The following is an 18,004-nucleotide window of genomic DNA, read 5'->3' as shown; positions in this document are numbered from 1 at the left end:
TTTTATAAGGTCTTAAACAAGAATAAATTCGCGCTTTTGTGAGGCTCGTAGGTGCGGAGTGGCAGGAGAAGCGCGCGTCTCGGCGCTTTTGTCAAAGAGCTGCGCCAAACGTCATTTTAAAACTTCAACAGCTGAAAAACACCCACTTTTGCTTTCGGTTTCGTTTATGGGTGGATTGGTGGATCGCGGTATATTTTATTTTATCGGGTCTGAAACAAGAATAAATTCGGTTGTTGTGAGCTCGTAGTGCGACTGCTAAAACGGAAGTCCGAAGCGGCGGGCTCGCCTGTCCAAAGAGTCTGTACGCAAATCGTTCAATCTTTCAAACTTCAACAGCTGAAAAACACCCACTTTTAGCTCCTTGGTTTGTTTCTAATAGGGTGGATTGTGTGCAATCGGCTGTATCTCAGTTTATTGATAAGAGGCTCTTAACCAAGAAAGAAAGCCGTCTGTTGTGACCCTAGTTTTGGGAGACCACTCGACTGAACGTGAGCGGAGAATTCTCTCTCGTCGTTCTCCTCTCTCTGTTCTTTGTGCCCAGATATACATTTTTAATAAGCCCTGACTCGACATGTAATATTTCAAATAGTGGTTAAGGCTTGGATTCCGAGAGCATAGATACAATATCATCTCGTTATTTATATGTAGTTTGTTAGAAACCGATTTTTCAAAAGTGAAATAAGGCGACTCCTCCGCTCCCTCAGTCCGGCAATTGGCGCAAGAAAAAAAAGAAATGTAGAGGCGCAATTTTTCCCGATGTAAGTGGGATCCTGTCTATGGGACTATTTCTGAATTATAAAAATTATGAAATAAATAAACTGTAGTCTGATCAGTATAAAAAAGATATAGCAACCAGCACATCGCCCTATCATCTCCCGCAGGTGTCTTGCCTGAGTTTGGGGCTTGTGGCTTAAAAGCCCTAGGTAGGAGGATACTGTTGGAATTCCTGTCTCAGAAGACGAATAATTAATAAAATAAATAAGAATCAACATAATAAAAATCAGTTTAAATAGTAGATAACAGTATGTTTGCTTGTGCCAGCCACAGACAAACAGAACTAGAATGTACAAGTTAGTGACTTAATCTTGATGTTGGCTTGCCGTGGGCCAAAAAGAGCCACTGTACTTGTGTGTCCAACCTTCCTGAGCTGCCTTTGGTGGTGGAAAAAAAAACTTCCAACAGTATTTTTCAATGGACCCTTGCTGTTTTTCTGTTCCAATAAAAAAGCCTTGGTATGACAACATTAGTTTCAACAGCTTTGGCTAGCTGTATGCGAAATAAGTCCATGGCCTTTTTCCCCCTGTTTGCTATTTTCCCAGTCCTCTAACTGAAGTGTTTGTAGGCAACCAACACAGAAGGTAAAAGAACAATGTGGGTTTAAGTCAAGGTGAAAAAGATATGAAAATAGATAAAGTAATATAGTTTCTTTTCTTTCACTTTTGTGTGATTTTAACTTGATGATAATATGTTGTCACATAAGTTTATTAAAATAAGAAAAAAAACGTAATGGGTACTTAGGGAGGATTTTTTGAAACAGTTTTTGCATAATACTATATTGGGCTTTATTAAAAGTTTATGAAAATTAGAATGCATGTATATTGGCCATTTTATATTTATGCACATAAAAAGTAACATAAAATGGGGGGAACATATTTAAAATCTTGTTTGAAACATTGAAATTACTTGAAAGTAAAATTTTCTATCCGGTGGCCCGCCATCGTGTGGAAACAAAAAAAAAAAAAAAAAACATTAGCATTGTGGCCTTCATTTTCTGAACAACATCATTACGAAAAGGGGGCCAAAATATTTTATGAATGATTACAAAATGGGAAAAAATGAATTAATGAGTTAAAAGTTCCACTGAAATAATATACCCCCCACATTAAAAAATCGAATGGGGCACTTTACTGAGCTTTTGAACTGTATCTTATTTCCTGCTTTAAGAGTTTATTTTTCAACTTACATTTTTAAGGAGTGATGAATGATAACTACGTGAGTTGCTAAATTGTACTTTTGGCAATATAATACATAAACTATATAAATGATGACATAAATTTACAACAGTTATTGTTTTCAGGAATAATATTTACTATTGACAATACAAAAAATAGAATATTACCAAAAAAAGCTGCCAAGACGAATGAAACGGCCCGGTCGTGCAGCTTTGAAGCCAAAATAGATTGACGAAATCGCGTTCATTTCATTCCTGGTCCACACTTCAACAGCTGAAAAACAGTCCCATTGTTTTAGGCTCTTAGTTTGTTCCTAATGGGTGGATTGTGTGCAATCGCCAGGTAATATTTTATTTTTAAAAAGGTCTGGGCAAATCATTCATTGCACAAAACCAAGAATAAATTCGTTTCTTGCGGAGCTAATTGTGTCAAAAAATACAGTCGTTTGTTGTGGGGCTCGTTGTGAAAGCCGCTGGCCGTCTCGGCGCTGTCACTTCAAAAAGAGCTGAGTTTCTCAAGTCACTCGCTGGAATATGTTAGTGGTGGTAAAAGGGCTGAACCCAAATAAACTTCAAAGCCCGCGCGGTCTCGGGGTCAAATAGATGAACGCAACAGCTGAAAAAACACCCACTTTTAGCTCTTTGGTTTGTTCTAATGGGTGGTTTGTGTGCAATCGCTGTAATATTTTTATTTTTATAAAGGTCTAAAAACAAGAATAAAATTCGTTTCTTGTTGAGCTCGTAGTAGTGCGAGTGCCAGGAGAAGCCGCGCCGTTCGCGCTGTCAAAAGTAGCTGACGACGCAAAATCCTTCATTTTCCACACTTCAACAGCTGAAAAACACCCACTTTTAGCTCTTAGTTTGTTCTAAATGGGTGGATTGTGTGCAATCGCTGTAATATTTTACTTTTAAAAGGTCTTAAACAGAATAAATTCGGTTTGTTGTGAGCTGTGTAGTGCGACTGCACGAGAAGCCGCGCGGGCTCGCGCTGTCAAAAAGAGCTGACGCAAATCGTTCATTTTCAAACTTCAACAGCTGAAAAACACCCACTTTTAGCTCTTGGTTTGTTCTAATGGGTGGAGTGTGTGCAATCGCTGTAATATTTTATTTTTAAAAGGTCTTAAACAAGAATAAATTCGGTTGTTGTGAGCTCGTATTGCGACTGCACGAGAAGCCGCGCCGTCTCGCGCTGTCAAAAGAGCTGACGCAAAATCCTTCATTTTCCACACTTCAGCAGCTGAAAAACACCCACTTTTAGCTCTTGGTTTGTTCTAATGGGTGGATTGTGTGCAATCGCTGTAATATTTTATTTTTAAATGGTCTTAAACAAGAATAAATTCGTTTCTTTGCGAGCTCGTTTTGTCATTGCACGAGAAGCCGCGCCGTCTCGCGCTGTCAAAAGAGCTGATGCAAATCGTTCATTTTCCACACTTCAACAGCTGAAAAACACCCACTTTTAGCTCTTGGTTTGTTCTAATGGGGTGGATTGTGTGCAATCGCTGTAATATTTTACTTTTAAAAGGTCTTAAACAAGAATAAATTCGGGTTGTTGTGAGCTCGTAGTGCGACTGCGAGTGCAGGAGAAGCCGCGCGGGCTCGCGCTGTCAAAAGAGGTGACGCAAATCGTTCATTTTCAAACTTCAACAGCTGAAAAACACCCACTTTTAGCTCTTGGTTTGTTCTAATGGGTGGATTGTGTGCAATCGCTGTAATATTTTATTTTTAAAGGACTTAAACAAGAATAAATTCGTTTGTTGTGAGCTTCGCTGTGAGACCACTCGCTGAACGGAGCGGTGAATTCTCTCTCGTCTTTCTCTCTGTTCTGTGGCCAGATATACATTTTTAATAAGCCCTGACCCCTGTAATATTCAAATATGTTGGTTTAGCTTGTCAGAGTGAAATAAATTCATGTATTTATATGTATTTTTAACCGATTTAAAAGTGAAACTAAGGCAGACTCCTCCCTCAGTCCCGGGAATTGCTCCTGTAGAGGCGCAATTTTTCTCAGATAATGGGAGTCTATGGGGAGATTTCTGATTTATAAAAATTAATAATAAATAAACTGTAAGTCTGATCAGTCTAAAAAGATATAGCAACCAGCACCGCTATATCCCGCAGGTGTCTGCCGAGTTTGGGGCTTGTGGCTTAAAAGCCCTAGGAGGAGATACGTTTGGAATTCTGTGTCAGAAGAATAATAATAATAAAAATAAAAATAAAAATAAAAATAAAAATAAGTTTAAATAGCATAACAGTATGTTGGCTTGTTGCCAAGCCAACATAACTAGAATGTAAAGTTAGTGAACTAACTTTGATGTTGGCTTGGCCTTGGGCCAAAAGAGCCACTGTACTTGTGTGTCCAACCTTCTTGAGCTGCCTTGGTGGAAAAAAAAAAAACTTCCAACTGTATTTTTCTATGGACCCTTGCTGTTTTCTGTTCCAATAAAAAGCCTAGGCTATGACAACAGCTTCAACAGGTTTGGCTAGCTGTATGCGAAAGAAGTCATGCCTTTTTTCCCCTGTTTGCTATTTCCCAGTCCTCTAACTGAAGTGTTGTAGGAAACAACACAGAAGGTAAAAGAAACAATGTGGTTTAAGTCAAGGTGAAAATAGATATGAAAATAGGTAAGTAATATAGTTTCTTTTCTTCACTTTATGTGTGATAACTTGAGAAATATGTTGTCAATACTATTAAAATAAGAAAAAAACGTAATGGTACTTTGGGGATTTAGAGTTTTTGCATAAATACTATATTGGGCTTTATTAAAGTTTATGAAAATAGAATGCATGTATATGCATTTTATATGTATGCACATAAATGGAACATTTTAAAATCTTTGAACAGATATTGAAGTATTTTCCATCCTGTGGCGCCATCGTGTGGACAACATTAGCATTGTGGCCTTTATTTCTGAACAACATCATTATGAAAGGGGCCAATATTTTATGAATGATTACAAATATTTAATGATTAGTTCACTGATAATATACCCACGTTAAAATCGAATTGACTGATTCTGTATCTTATTTCATGCTTTAAGAGTTTATTTTTCAATTTACATTTTTAAGCAGTGATGAATGATAACTATGTGAGTTGCTAAATTGTATTTTGTAATAATAATACATATACTATATAATGATGACAAAATTACAACAGTTATTGTTTTCATAATATTTACTATTGACAATACAAAATATAGACATACAAAAAAAAAAAAAGCAGCCAAGACGAATGATTTGTCCGTTCTTGCAGCGAAAAGCCAGAATCAGCGTCCTCTCTGTAACTCGAGAGATCGATGCAATGTCTTTTTTCTGGCCTAAGACAAAAAAAATATCTCACAAGCACTCATTTTTAATCTCTATAATATATTCTTCTAATTCTTTTGTACTGATTCGCTGGAGTGTTTTAATGTAAAAGGCTGTAGTTTCAGTATGTAGACCTTTTTCCCCATGCCAGTGTTGAAGTCTCGAGCCGTCAGAGAGTCTGCTGCAAATCATTCAATTTCACCATTTACCAGCTCACAAAAATCTGAATTTAGCCGATGGTGTGTTCTAATGGGTGGATTGTGTGCAATCGCTGTAATATTTTATTTTTAAAAGGTCTTAAACAGGAATGAACTCGTTTGTTGTGAGGTCGTTGTGAAGCCCCGCGGTCTCGCGTTGTCAAAATAGATGACGCAAATCCTTCATTTTCCACACTTCAAGAGCTGAAAAACACCCACTTTTAGCTCTTGGTTTGTTCTAATGGGTGGATTGTGTGCAATCGCTTTAATATTTTATTTTTATAAGGTCTTAAACAAGAATAAATTCGCTTGTTGTGAGCTCGTATTGCGACTGCACGAGAAGCCGCGCCGTCTCGCGCTGTCAAAAGAGCTGATGCAAAATCCTTCATTTTCCACATTTCAACAGCTGAAAAAAACACCCACTTTTAGCTCTTGGTTTGTTCTAATGGGTGGATTGTGTGCAATCGCTGTAATATTTTATTTTTAAATGGTCTTAAACAAGAATAAATTCGTTTCTTGCGAGCTCGTTGTGTCACTGCACGAGAAGCCGCTCCGTCTCGCGCTGTCAAAAGAGCTGACGCAAATCCTTCATTTTCCACGCTTCAACAGCTGAAAAACACCCACTTTTAGCTCTTGGTTTGTTCTAAGGGGGTGGTGGATTGTGTGCAATCGCTGTAATATTTTATTTTTATAAGGTCTTAAACAAGAATAAATTCGTTTCTTGTGAGCTCGTAGAGCGAGTGCAGGAGAAGCCGCGCCATCTCGCGCTGTCAAAAGAGCTGACGCAAATCGTTCATTTTCAAACTTCAACAGCTGAAAAACACCCACTTTTAGCTCTTGGTTTGTTCTAATGGGTTGATTGTGTTCAATCGCTGTAATATTTTATTTTTAAAGGTCTTAAACAAGAATAAATTTTGCTTCTTGTGAGCTCGTAGTGCGCGTGCAAGAGAAGCCGCGCCGTCTCGCGCTGTCAAAAGAGCTGACGCAAATCGTTCTTTTTCAAACTTCAACAGCTGAAAAACACCCACTTTTAGCTCTTGGTTTGTTCTAATGGGTTGATTGTGTGCAATCGCTGTAATATTTTATTTTTAAAGGTCTTAAACAAGAATAAATTTGCTTCTTGTGAGCTCGTAGTGCGAGTGCAGGAGAAGCCGCGCGGGCCTCGCGCTGTCAAAAGAGCTGACGCAAATCGTTCATTTTCAAACTTCAGCAGCTGAAAAACACCCTCTTTTACCTATTGGTTTGTTCTAATGGGTGGATTGTGTGCAATCGCTGTAATATTTTATTTTTAAAAGGTCTTAAACAAGAATATATTCGTTTGTTGTGAGCCCGCTGTTGAGACCACTCGCTGAACGGAGCGGTGAATTCTCTCTCGTCTTTCTCTCTGTTCTGTTGTCAGATATACATTTTTAATAAGCCCTGACCCCTGTAATACTCAAATATGTTGGTTTAGCTTGTCAGAGTGAAATAAATTCATGTATTTATATGTATTTTTAACCGATTTAAAAGTGAAACTAAGGCAGACTCCTCTCTCAGTCCCCGGGAATTGCTCCTGTAGAGGCGCAATTTTTCTCAGATAAATGGGAGTCTATGGGAGATTTCTGATTTATAAAAATTAATAATAAATAAACTGTAAGTCTGATCAGTCTAAAAAGATATAGCAACCAGCACCGCTATATCCCGCAGGTTTATGCCTAGTTTGGGGCTTGTGGCTTAAAAGCCCTAGGAGGAGATACGTTTGGAATTCTGTGTCAGAAGAATAATAATAATAAAAATAAAAATAAAAATAAAAATAAAAATAAAAATAAAAATAAGTTTAAATAGCATAACAGTATGTTGGCTTGTTGCCAAGCCAACATAAAAAAATAAAAATAAGTTTAAATAGCATAACAGTATGTTGGCTTGTTGCCAAGCCAACATAATAATAATCATAATCATAATCATAATATATAGAAAATAATTAATGATTAAAGAAAAATAGTTTTAGATTAACATGAGGTCAGTACTGTCACGGTCACACTTCATGTCACCCATTTACTGTAGTTTCTTATTTATTTGTATTTTTAACATAGCACTTTGCTCATGTTGTGCTTGTGCTTTAAGTGTATTTGGAGTTGGTGACGGCGTAAGAACAGTGAACTCAACATCGCAACAAGCTCCACCACTCTCAATATTAATTTAGAAACAGGAAATTGAATCATTACAGGCAGCATCATCTCTATTTATGCGGCTGTAATGTGTTTTCATCTTGACAGCCGCTGACAACCCATCTGCAAGCAGATGGTGAGACATAAGTGAGGACAACTGTAGTGTGAGCTCAGAAACAATCAAGACCACACAATAACACACACACACACACACACACACACACACACACACACACACACACACACACAGAGACAAACTCGCTCTGCTCAGCAACCACTCCTCAAGCTTCATTGGACGAGAACCAAATCAGGCAATAGAAGTTATTATTAGATCTCTTGATGTCAGTATTTTGATCAATTTTCCTAGGACAAACATCAATCAAAATCAGTTTCCCTGTAAGATTTGGCACTCCAGAGGCAAATTTGTGTAACATTTATTTTTTTATGTATCATCTTCAGCCCATAACTGTGACATGATTAAAGGGAGGGGGAAAAGCGCTTGAGTGCAACCACATATTTACTTAACCTGGCATTAATGAGAAGCTAAGGGAATTGAAGGAGCCGGCTGTTGCATTTTTCTTGATCGCGCTGTAGAGCTCACACGATTACCTTTCAAGTCTCTGAGACCTCCTACCTTCTCTCTGCACCCACACATGCTTGCAAGACACTCTCCACAGCTTGATTCTTTCCACCCTCTCCTCCTGGGCTTCTATCAGGTGAGTGTTTTAATCCTGAGGTAATTATGAGAGAAAGGAGAGGGAGAAAAAAACAAGAGTGCTAAAAGACAGATGGAGGAGGGCCTACGTCGAGCATACAGGCTGCTGCCTCCAACTCTGACATTTGTCGTGTTAGTGAAGGATGCAGTCGCTTGGGCTTTTCTAGAACTTAGCGCATTAATGAAATGATGACAAGAGAAGAAGAGGGCCGTGGAGGAGAGAAAGTCTAATCTCTGATGTGTTAATGCTGCTTATTCAAAGAAGCCTTCCATGTCCCAGATGTGGGATTTACATACGATAATTGGTGCTGTAACTAAGTCATATATTATCAGGAGAATTATTTTGTAGTGTTCTGAGTTGCGGCACATTTCTCTCTGCATTTGATAGATGTGATTGTTCTTCCTTTCACTCCAAACTAGTGTGGGAACTGTGCATTGTCAAACTCAAGGTTGTTGTTCCTCACCTTCATGTCCTCTGTTGTCACTGTTGCTATGGTTGTAGTGTGCCGCATATGCTGTCAAGATCACTTTTAGCCTAGTGCTGTGCTAATGAGAGTTTGGCTCTCTTCCGTAGAGATCCTTGGCGCTAGAGATGTTCACGCTGGCTCAAGGCCGAGGAGGTGTCGGCCAGAGACGTTCCAGTTCGAAGAGGGCTACCAGGTCTCAGAGCACATCAAAAAGACCCAGAGGACCTCGTAAAAGTCTGTGTAAAGCCAGGATGAACAGTGCTGCTCATAGCCTGGTAACAGTGGCAGGGGACCAGGAATGCACAACGCAGCAGGTAAACTTTTTATATACAGTATGTGACAAGACAAACATACCCTTTTTTTACAGCGATGCCATAGAAGAATCATTTTTGGTTCCCTAAAGAACCTATCAGTGAACAGTTCTTAAAAGAACCATTTTTTTCTTAGTGTGAACATTTAAAAAAATCTAAAGAAAATTTTTCCACCATGAAAAACCTTTTGTGGAATGGAAAGATTCCATGGATGTTAAGATTCTTAATGGAACCATCAATGGCAAGATAAGAACTTTTTATTTTTAAGAGTGTTATAACTCTTAAAAATAGTATAACCGGGGGTTTATAATAAGGAAAAACAAGCTTTAAAATAAGCAAGAATATTCTTATTGAATCAACTCCCAAACAATTTAATTATTTAATCAGTGTACACTTTCAATTCTTTATTTATATTGTTGTGGACAGTGTGATGCCTTGGAGTCAAAAAGGTAGAGAGCCACTATATTAGTGAGTTTTGTCCCAGAGCTCTGCATTGTTTCTACACTGAAATAAAAAAAATAAAAAAAGGAATATATTTTTGAAAATATATTTCTAAAAAGATAACAATAGTACATTGGTATGAATTTATTCACTATATTAATATTAATAATAATTGACATTGATGAAATGCTCTAGTCCTGATGTGCTTTTCATCACGATTCCTTTTAATGTCCATTTCAAACATGTCTGTTATACAGTCCAAAACACATTTGTTCCTGTGCACACAGCTCTATTGCTTGCCTTTTAAGGGATAAACCAGAAGATGTAAATCAAAAGAGATAACTGTTGTCTTGGAAACAGCTCCTTTAACCCCTTTTGTTAGAGAACAAATTAGATGCAGCAGCCCACATAACTGATTGTACAGTATTCGGTTTAACAAGTTCACTGTTGGCTCACATTCATATTTGCTGATTTAGTCTGCATGCTGATGTTGTGACATCACTGCATCCATTACCTGTCATCAAAGTGGCAGTGTTTCATAACTTTGATTTTACTGTTCATTTCTGTAATCTTGGTTTGGTTAATCTTAGCAGGTCTGTGCACGACCCGATGCTTCTGAGATGATCCCAGGACATATAAGCACTCACACTGCATCCTCTCTGACCACCTACAAGTCTGAACCAGGTTAAGAGGCCAATTATGATTTCCAAATAAGCTTCTTTCATGTTCAACTTGCAATAGAAATACACATAATGAGGACATTTCGTTGCAGATTAATCAGTCTAAATGACATTTTTCCTGGTTTCAGATAACGTTTATGCATATGCCTATGAAAACAGAAAACAGAAAAGCAGAAAGAAGAACAGATTGTCTCGAGAGGATCCGGACACCAGGTAGAATTTAAAAATGAAACATGAAAAAGCTAAAGGTTTACTGTGCTTGTTTGTAGGGCTGCACAATTTAGGCAAAAATGTTGTGATTAAATATCAATATGACTATAAATAATGATAATAATAGTCATTATTAATATTTTATTATTATTATTATGAAATTATTGATTATTATTATTGTTATTATTATTTTATTGTTTTTATTAATATGAAACAATAAGAGAAATAATACTAATGTTATATTATACTGTAAAATAAAAGTATTAAGAAAATATAATAATAATAATAATAATGATAAACATTTTCCATACTAATATTTATGGCTTAATATCTTCATTTTAAAACTCAATATCTATTAATATATTTTCAAACATTAAACCATTTGAGCATATATTTTGGTCAAAACTGCAGAGTGTGGTATCCTTTGTTGACAACAGCCGGTTTATAAATGGTTATGATTAAGTATGGTAAGATATAAGTGACCCAAACTCATATGCAACAGCATTTACTGTGAACTGAGCAGCTCTGAGAAACTCCTGTGTAAAAGAACACAGCACCACACTAAGCCATACACAATTTTGGTTTTATTTATATTAATTGTGCAGCCCTACAAGTAACATTTGAAATGTGCCTTTAAGGTTAAAAGGTAGATTTATTTTTTCCTACAGTGACAAAGAAGCCCCCGATGGTTCAAAGGTTCCAGTTGTGTGTCTTGAGCGACTCAAGATCCTAGTTTCACGACATCCACCACAGAACCATCAGGGCACAGACCTTACTTCTCATTCTGAGCCTGGACTCAAACCTGAAGAAACTGTCTTCAGGGTGCTAGAGAGAATGGTCACTTCTCAGGTATCATTTTAAAGTTGTTGAAATGCTTTTCTAGGTTTTATATAATCTCACAGTTAATAATATTAATGTCCTTTAAGGGAACTTTGGATAAGGAGTCAGTTCAGACAGAGGACAGTGTGTCGCCCACAGAGCAGCTATCACCAGAACATCTGCATAGCAGCGAGTCATCTAGCTCCCTTGAGGTTTCTCAGCCTCCTGCACAAGAATTTTGCAACATAAACCAAGAGTCCGTGGTACTAGCCATCTCCAATGATTCAGATCCCGTCTTACATCCAGACACTGAAGAAATACACTCCCCATCAGAACTCAGATCGGTGACAGGTTCTGATTTCCAAACTGAATTCATAAGAGAGGCTGAGCCGGGCTCGGATGCAGACGTGGAATCAGAACTCCTGCAGGAATCAGATCCGAGCTCTCAATCTGAACTGCAGGTCGAATTTGAATCGGATGTGGTTTCGGAGCAGCCTTCTGAATCGGTGCTCTCAGCTTCGGAACAAGAATTTGAATCAGATCCAGATTCCACAGCCGAAGTGACTCTGAATCTTGAACCGGAGTCTGAATGGGAAGCGGAGCAGCCGGTTCTTCCACCTGCTGCTGACTCCGAGACTGTATCAGAACCTGCCCTTGAACATCAATCTGCAGAGGAATGCCCTGAGATAGAGAATGAGGACTTCTGTGCGGTCTGTCTCATCGGAGGAGACCTTCTCTGCTGTGACCATTGCCCCAAGGTCTTTCACCTGTCATGCCATGTCCCTCCTCTCCATAGTTTCCCTATGTAAGCCATTCTCCCTCCTACTTCACATATCCACCTGTGTCTTTACTCACTGCTAAAACTAACCTTTATCATCTTGGGCTTCCACAGAGGTGACTGGATTTGCACCCTGTGCAGGGATGTGGAGCAGCCAGAGGTGGAATATGACTGTGAGAGTGACCAGATGTCCACAGCTTCGCTGGCATATGGGCTGTCGGCGTGTGACCAGAGGGTAAGTGAAGGGGATGCCCAGTCTCATCTGGCCTAGCTCTGACTAATCCTGTGACCTCAAAGGTCTGGGAGTCTAAATCCCAAAAAAAATCCTCCCTCAAGAGATTTACAATCTGTCTAATAGAAGTCAAATATCTGTTTTGATGGATGGCTTGTCTGTTTGATCACAGAAATGCGAGAAGCTGACGCTGCTGATCCTCAGCAACATTCTCAGTGCTCCGTTCCATGAGCCTGTCAGCCCTCTGGTAATTTTAAAATGAATGTCTTGTGATTTTATATTTGTAGATGATACTTTTATCTATCTTTCCATCTGTTCATTTTTTATCTTTATCTATTTATAGGCCCGTCATTATTATCAGATCATCAAGAAACCCATGGATTTGTCTGTCATTCGGAACAGGCTCAGCAGAACCGGCAACACACACTATTGTTCCCCGCAAGAGTTTGTTGCTGATGTCCTGCTCATGTTCAAAAACTGTGCCAAGTTCAACTACGTGAGTGAAATGCATTATTTTCTTAATCTACCTCCTCCTAGCCATTAGTGGTGAATATTTAATTTCATAACTGATTCACATTCAACCCACGTGCTGATGTAATGATTATGCATTACTTTTTTAATATCCTGTTTAATTTAGCTGAAATTAATTTTTTAATAGATAAGGTAAAAAAAAAAAAAACTAAACTCATTTGTGTTCATTTTGTGTATTTGCATTGTATAATAAATGATGTTCTGAATGTAAGTTTGGGAGGAGTTTGTTAATCTAATCCTGTCAATCAAATTACAAGAATATAAAGTGGCTACTCCTCCAAATCCATCTTTGTTTCTTGTACACTACATTACCAAAAGTGTGTGGCAGTGTAGCAGTGTCACATGACCCTTCAGAAATCATTCTAATATTCTGATCTGGTGCTCAATTATTTAACAATTATCATTGGTGTTCAATCAATCATTGTTTTTATTAAGCTGCTTAATATTTTTGTGGAAACTGATAAATTTTTTTGTTCTTCATGTTTTTAGCATGGACCTCACTATATTTAGTTAAATTTATGCTTATAAAATTAAAGCACATTTAAGATGTACTCTCTACATTTAATAACTTAATCTTGTGGAAAACAAGACAAAATTACTGATTAAGAATTTATTTTGTAGATACAGATGGACTTATCATCAAGATGGTAGGCCATTATCGGCATGTAGCAGGATCATGTACTTTAGTTAGATATACTATTAAATATGTATAGGAATATGCTCGGGCATATGGATGTCTCTAGATCTTAAGAGGTCAGAAATTGCAGATGCTGACAATGCTGCTTTTTCTCTCCAGTCGGACTCAGAGGTTGCTCAGGCAGGCCATAGTCTACAATCCTTTTTTACATCCAAACTGAAGGAGGTTTTCCCAGATCTGACCTGCCCTGTCCAGGAGGAGGAGGATTCAGACAATGAGGATTATGAGGAGCTGGAGAGAGCCATGGTGACTGGATTTCCCTGGCCTGAGAGAAAAGACCAGAGCCACAGGAAGAGGAAGAGGAGACACTCCCTCAACTGGAGGAGAAATCACTATTAGTTGTGCCTCTATATATATGTACAGAGACATTTGACCCACTTGCTCTGAGTTTTCCATCCTGGATGACTTGCTGTTAGTTTGTTTTTTTAAAGATTCATGTTGAAATACAGTATATGCTTTTTCTGAGGACTAATCTCACACATTATATCCTGTTAATGTGTCATGCTGTTATCTGTAGCTGTGGGTAGGTGTTGATATAAGCCTATATCTCCAGACTTCGCCTAAGGTCTTGCACAAGTATTTATTCCAATGCTTATACTTACATGAAACTGTACAATCAATTTGATAGCCGACTGGTTGCTGGCAACTGCTGTTTAGTAAATATATAGATAAGCAACATTCACTGGGAATATTATAAGATATAATTGCTTTAAATTTCCTTCCTCTTTTTATCCAAATATCCCTTGTAATGAGGTACCTTTTCCAGCTGTTTTACTGTGATGATTTTATTGACCTGTAGAGGGAGCACTTCATATAGCCTGTGGCAACAAATTAGTTCATATTGGACTTTTTCAGTGGCAGGAGGATGTGCGTAATGTGACTGAAACCCACAAACCCTTTTTAGAATTAAAGGGGGATAATATTAGGCTGTTGCTACACAACTGTGATGTTTTAAATTCATCTTTTAAATGCTCATTGACTAATGAGACAAAAAAGTCTTTTCACAGATGTATGGAACACTTTTTAGTCCAGCATGTTCCTCCATGTGGTTCACAAACAGGTTTGATATTTGTATGTTTTCTGAATTTTTTAATACTGGTCTTAATTGCTGAAATTGCTGTGCAGATCATGTTAGGTCGTCTTCTAATGCTATTAACTATCTTTAGCTGGATTGTATTTAGTCTTAAATATATATATATACTGTATGGTGTAAATATGCAATTCATACTTTGATGTTTCCTTCTGCTACACAAACAACATTGCTTGTCCCTAATGTTTTTAAAATCAGACTTGAAACGCACCTCATTTAAATATATAGTCAGTTATGGATGGAATGTTGCCGGTTGGACCTTCAAGACTTTGCAGAATTTAAATCAGAGCCTTACATATTGGTGCACTGAAGTCACTAAAGAAATATCTGAGTGATTTTTTTTTTCTGAAGGCCTTTCTAGCATTATCACCAATGGCCTGCCAGAAGTAAACTAATTTTATCGCAAATGAATCATGCAAGTAATTGCTTTTCCAAAAACAACTGTTAACTTCTAGCTTTGATTGAAATGTACAAAATAAGAGGTTAAAACTACATCTGGAAATTTTCAATATAATTCGCTGTGTCAACAAACCCTTCCTACTGCATCATTAATTTTCTTGTGACATTTACAATTTAAGGAAATTGGTATTAGCTCAGGTAGACATGCAACTTTTAAGCACTTAAAACCCTAAAGGCACATAGACAAAGCCATATGTACACAAAGCATATTTGTTGTAAAATAGATTTTTCAGAGTATGTTACTGATTTTTATAAGAGTTTGATGGGTTAACAGACTGAAACATTTCTAAAACCTTAGATAGGCATATAAACACATACTCATTTAACTTTTCAACAAGTTCAGCATCAAATAGCCTTAGAATTTGTGTAATTCTGTTACACAAAATGGTCCATTTATGGGTTCAGACAGCTCTGACACACTTATGACTCAACCTGGCAAGTTGTACACAAACATTAGGCCTCATTTGAAAACAGGTCTGTTCCAACTACATTTTCTAATTCAATTTTACTTGCAGGGCACTGATTAAAAATCCTTTTAACTTTTAAAGCATTACTTGTGGAAATAGAGTTTTAAAAACAAGAGAGTTACAGAACTGCAGTGTTGGTGTTGGTCTGAGTGGAGTATGTGACTCACTGGTGTTTCTTTTGTGAGCATGTGAACACTATAATAAGTATTGTGAGGGCTTTTTCCCACAGAGCAGAGACTTGCTAGAACTCCCTGAGATTCTTAAGGCTGTATTGTTGCATGTGGAGTTCTGACAGATTAATAAAGTCTGGCCATCCAACAGCACGGAGGCCATAAGCCAAGAAGAGGGCCCTGGATAATTTCGTTACAAGTGAAAACCTAGGATGACATCTCCACCGGCCAGGCTAAATCAAAATGAGGTTTTTCCACTTTGTGTTTGATATATGAAAACAAAATGCATATGTCTTCTGCTTGAGGGAAACAGGACACTTTTTAGTTCAATATTTGCAAGATAAAGATTCTGCAATCAAGGATGTTGCTTATGACATCAGTTTGATTAATGATTTGCTTTTTTTAAGATAGCAGTAGTTCAATTTCTAGACATTTTCTTTAGCGATATCTTCAATCAACACAGCATACAACATAATTTAAGTAAAAAAAAAAAAAAAAATTTAAATTCAAGCCCAAACTTAATAATTAAAATAATTCTGAGAATTGCACGGTAAGACAGTTTACAATGTGCTATGTTTGTCAGAAATACTAAATTATGAATAATTTGTTTCTTGCTGTAGTCTCACAGGCTCACATATGGGACAATCTTTCTCTAACCATTCCTTAAAATAAAAAGATATTAAGTGAGCTTTGATGCTATCTAAAAGGGTGATTATTTTCTTCAGTTTTCCTTTACAAATTGAGTTTCCCTGGAAAGGTACTGTGAATCTTAACCCCAGCAGACATTTCCTGGCTCATCTTAACTGACAGCTTCCTGATGACACTTAAATCAGATCAGTGTCTGGTCTGGGTCTCGGAGAATTCCCCCAATACCTGCAGGATTACACCCCTGATTGCCTTCTTAAAGATGGGGGATAAGAGCAGAGCCCCCACAAGGCCACACTAAACACAGACATGATGCAATAACTCTACTGGCAGCTTTTAAATCCCCCTTTCCTCTTCTTCTCATGAGATACTGTACAGCTGGCCTCATTCCCCCCGACCCCTTCAGCTTTGAGTACACATTTATAATGACTCCTAAAGGAGGTCATGATTTCTTGTAGTTTAATGTGCAATTTTTGCCCATTTTGTGTGCCTTTTGAAATAATTGATTGTGATTGGACATGGAACTGCATTTGAAATATGTAGATAATTACAAAAATCCATGCAAGTAAATAAGCGAAATGTTTCATAACATGTTGCAGTCTAATAGAATCAATATTTAGGCCTTTGCAAATGAGAAAGTTTATAGCCCTAACAAATGTTTTAAAACAGATAAAATATTGTGAAGTCTGATAGAACTTTAAATTGCATTCATCATGATTGATTCACATCTGTGTGCAACTTCCTTCTGTTTCATAATCATAATTGGTATACTTCCATTTCATAATCACATTTTTTTTTTCTTTCCTGTCAGTGATTGCTTGTTTTCAGGTCTTTGCAAGCTTTTTAACTTGAGCGACTTGAGTGATATTCTGTTTTTAAGCCTCACTGATTCCACAAAATTTGTTTATAGCTGTAATTTAATGAAATTCCACTCTGTCTAAATTGATATACTCAGTAGTGAAATGGACTAAGCCTGATATGTGGCACATATTTGTAGTGCCATACACATTTTGAGCTTTTGTATTTCCAAAGTGTCTGTGAGTCCTCAGATGACAAAAATCAAATGAAACATAACAGAATAATAATGGGACACTGCTGTGAACTCAGCTGAAGAATGAAAAGACCGAGAGAGAAAAAAAAGGTCTGCGGAAAAAAGACTCCCTGACCAGTGTAGCAGCCCATGAAATTGAAGTTTGGATGGCTGAACGTCTTTCAATTTTTGGAACTGTTCTGGAAAAGAGGGAAAATTGATTGCTGCTCTCCACTTTAAAAGGAATTGATCCCTGCAATCAAAATATGGATGACATTCTTGGCCCAGCTGTATGCTGGCACTGAGAACTTTGCTGTCGGGGCTAACATGTTCGCCCAGATAATTGAGAGACAGCATACTTGATACAAGACAGATTTGCCAACCACTTTAAATAAATGACCCAAACTTCAGTTTCAGTAAGACTACAGGTATGTATAATTTTATACTTCAAATGGGGACTTGCCTGAGAGGTTATACACCATCAGAAAAAAGGTACAAAAGCTGTCCTGTCACTGGCACAGTACCCTTTCAAAAGGTACACCTTTACCCCTAAATGGAGCATATTAGTACTTAAATAGTACATATTAGTACCTTTTAAAAAGGTACCACCCCAATGATGGCTTTTGTACCTTTATTTCTGAGAGCAACAAGCAACCAGAAGAGT

At 37.5% G+C, this 18,004-nt stretch overlaps 1 protein-coding gene across 2 annotated transcripts; it reads left to right on the top strand.

Annotated features, from left to right (window-relative positions):
- Positions 1 to 7,893: 7,893 nt before the first annotated feature.
- LOC109049618 (E3 ubiquitin-protein ligase TRIM33-like) lies at positions 7,894 to 15,098 on the top strand. 2 transcript variants are annotated; one of them, XM_019067276.2, is made up of 9 exons: positions 7,894 to 9,094; positions 10,126 to 10,216; positions 10,341 to 10,425; positions 11,091 to 11,271; positions 11,349 to 12,046; positions 12,134 to 12,254; positions 12,424 to 12,498; positions 12,595 to 12,747; positions 13,579 to 15,098. In XM_019067276.2, the coding sequence occupies exons 1-9, from the start codon at positions 8,906 to 8,908 to the stop codon at positions 13,816 to 13,818; spliced, it is 1,833 nt and encodes a 610-aa protein (XP_018922821.1). In that variant the 5' UTR covers positions 7,894 to 8,905; the 3' UTR covers positions 13,819 to 15,098. The 2 variants fall into 2 exon arrangements, with proteins under 2 accessions (XP_018922821.1, XP_018922820.1); XM_019067275.2 differs by having other exon boundaries at positions 7,899 to 9,094; positions 10,123 to 10,216.
- The last annotated feature ends 2,906 nt before the right edge of the window (positions 15,099 to 18,004 follow it).

The sequence above is a fragment of the Cyprinus carpio genome, chromosome A7 (assembly GCF_018340385.1).
Source record: "Cyprinus carpio isolate SPL01 chromosome A7, ASM1834038v1, whole genome shotgun sequence".
Classification (NCBI taxonomy): Eukaryota; Metazoa; Chordata; class Actinopteri; order Cypriniformes; family Cyprinidae; genus Cyprinus; species Cyprinus carpio.
The sequence above is the reverse complement of the archived record's forward strand: the minus strand, read 5'-3'. Positions and strand labels throughout refer to the sequence as shown.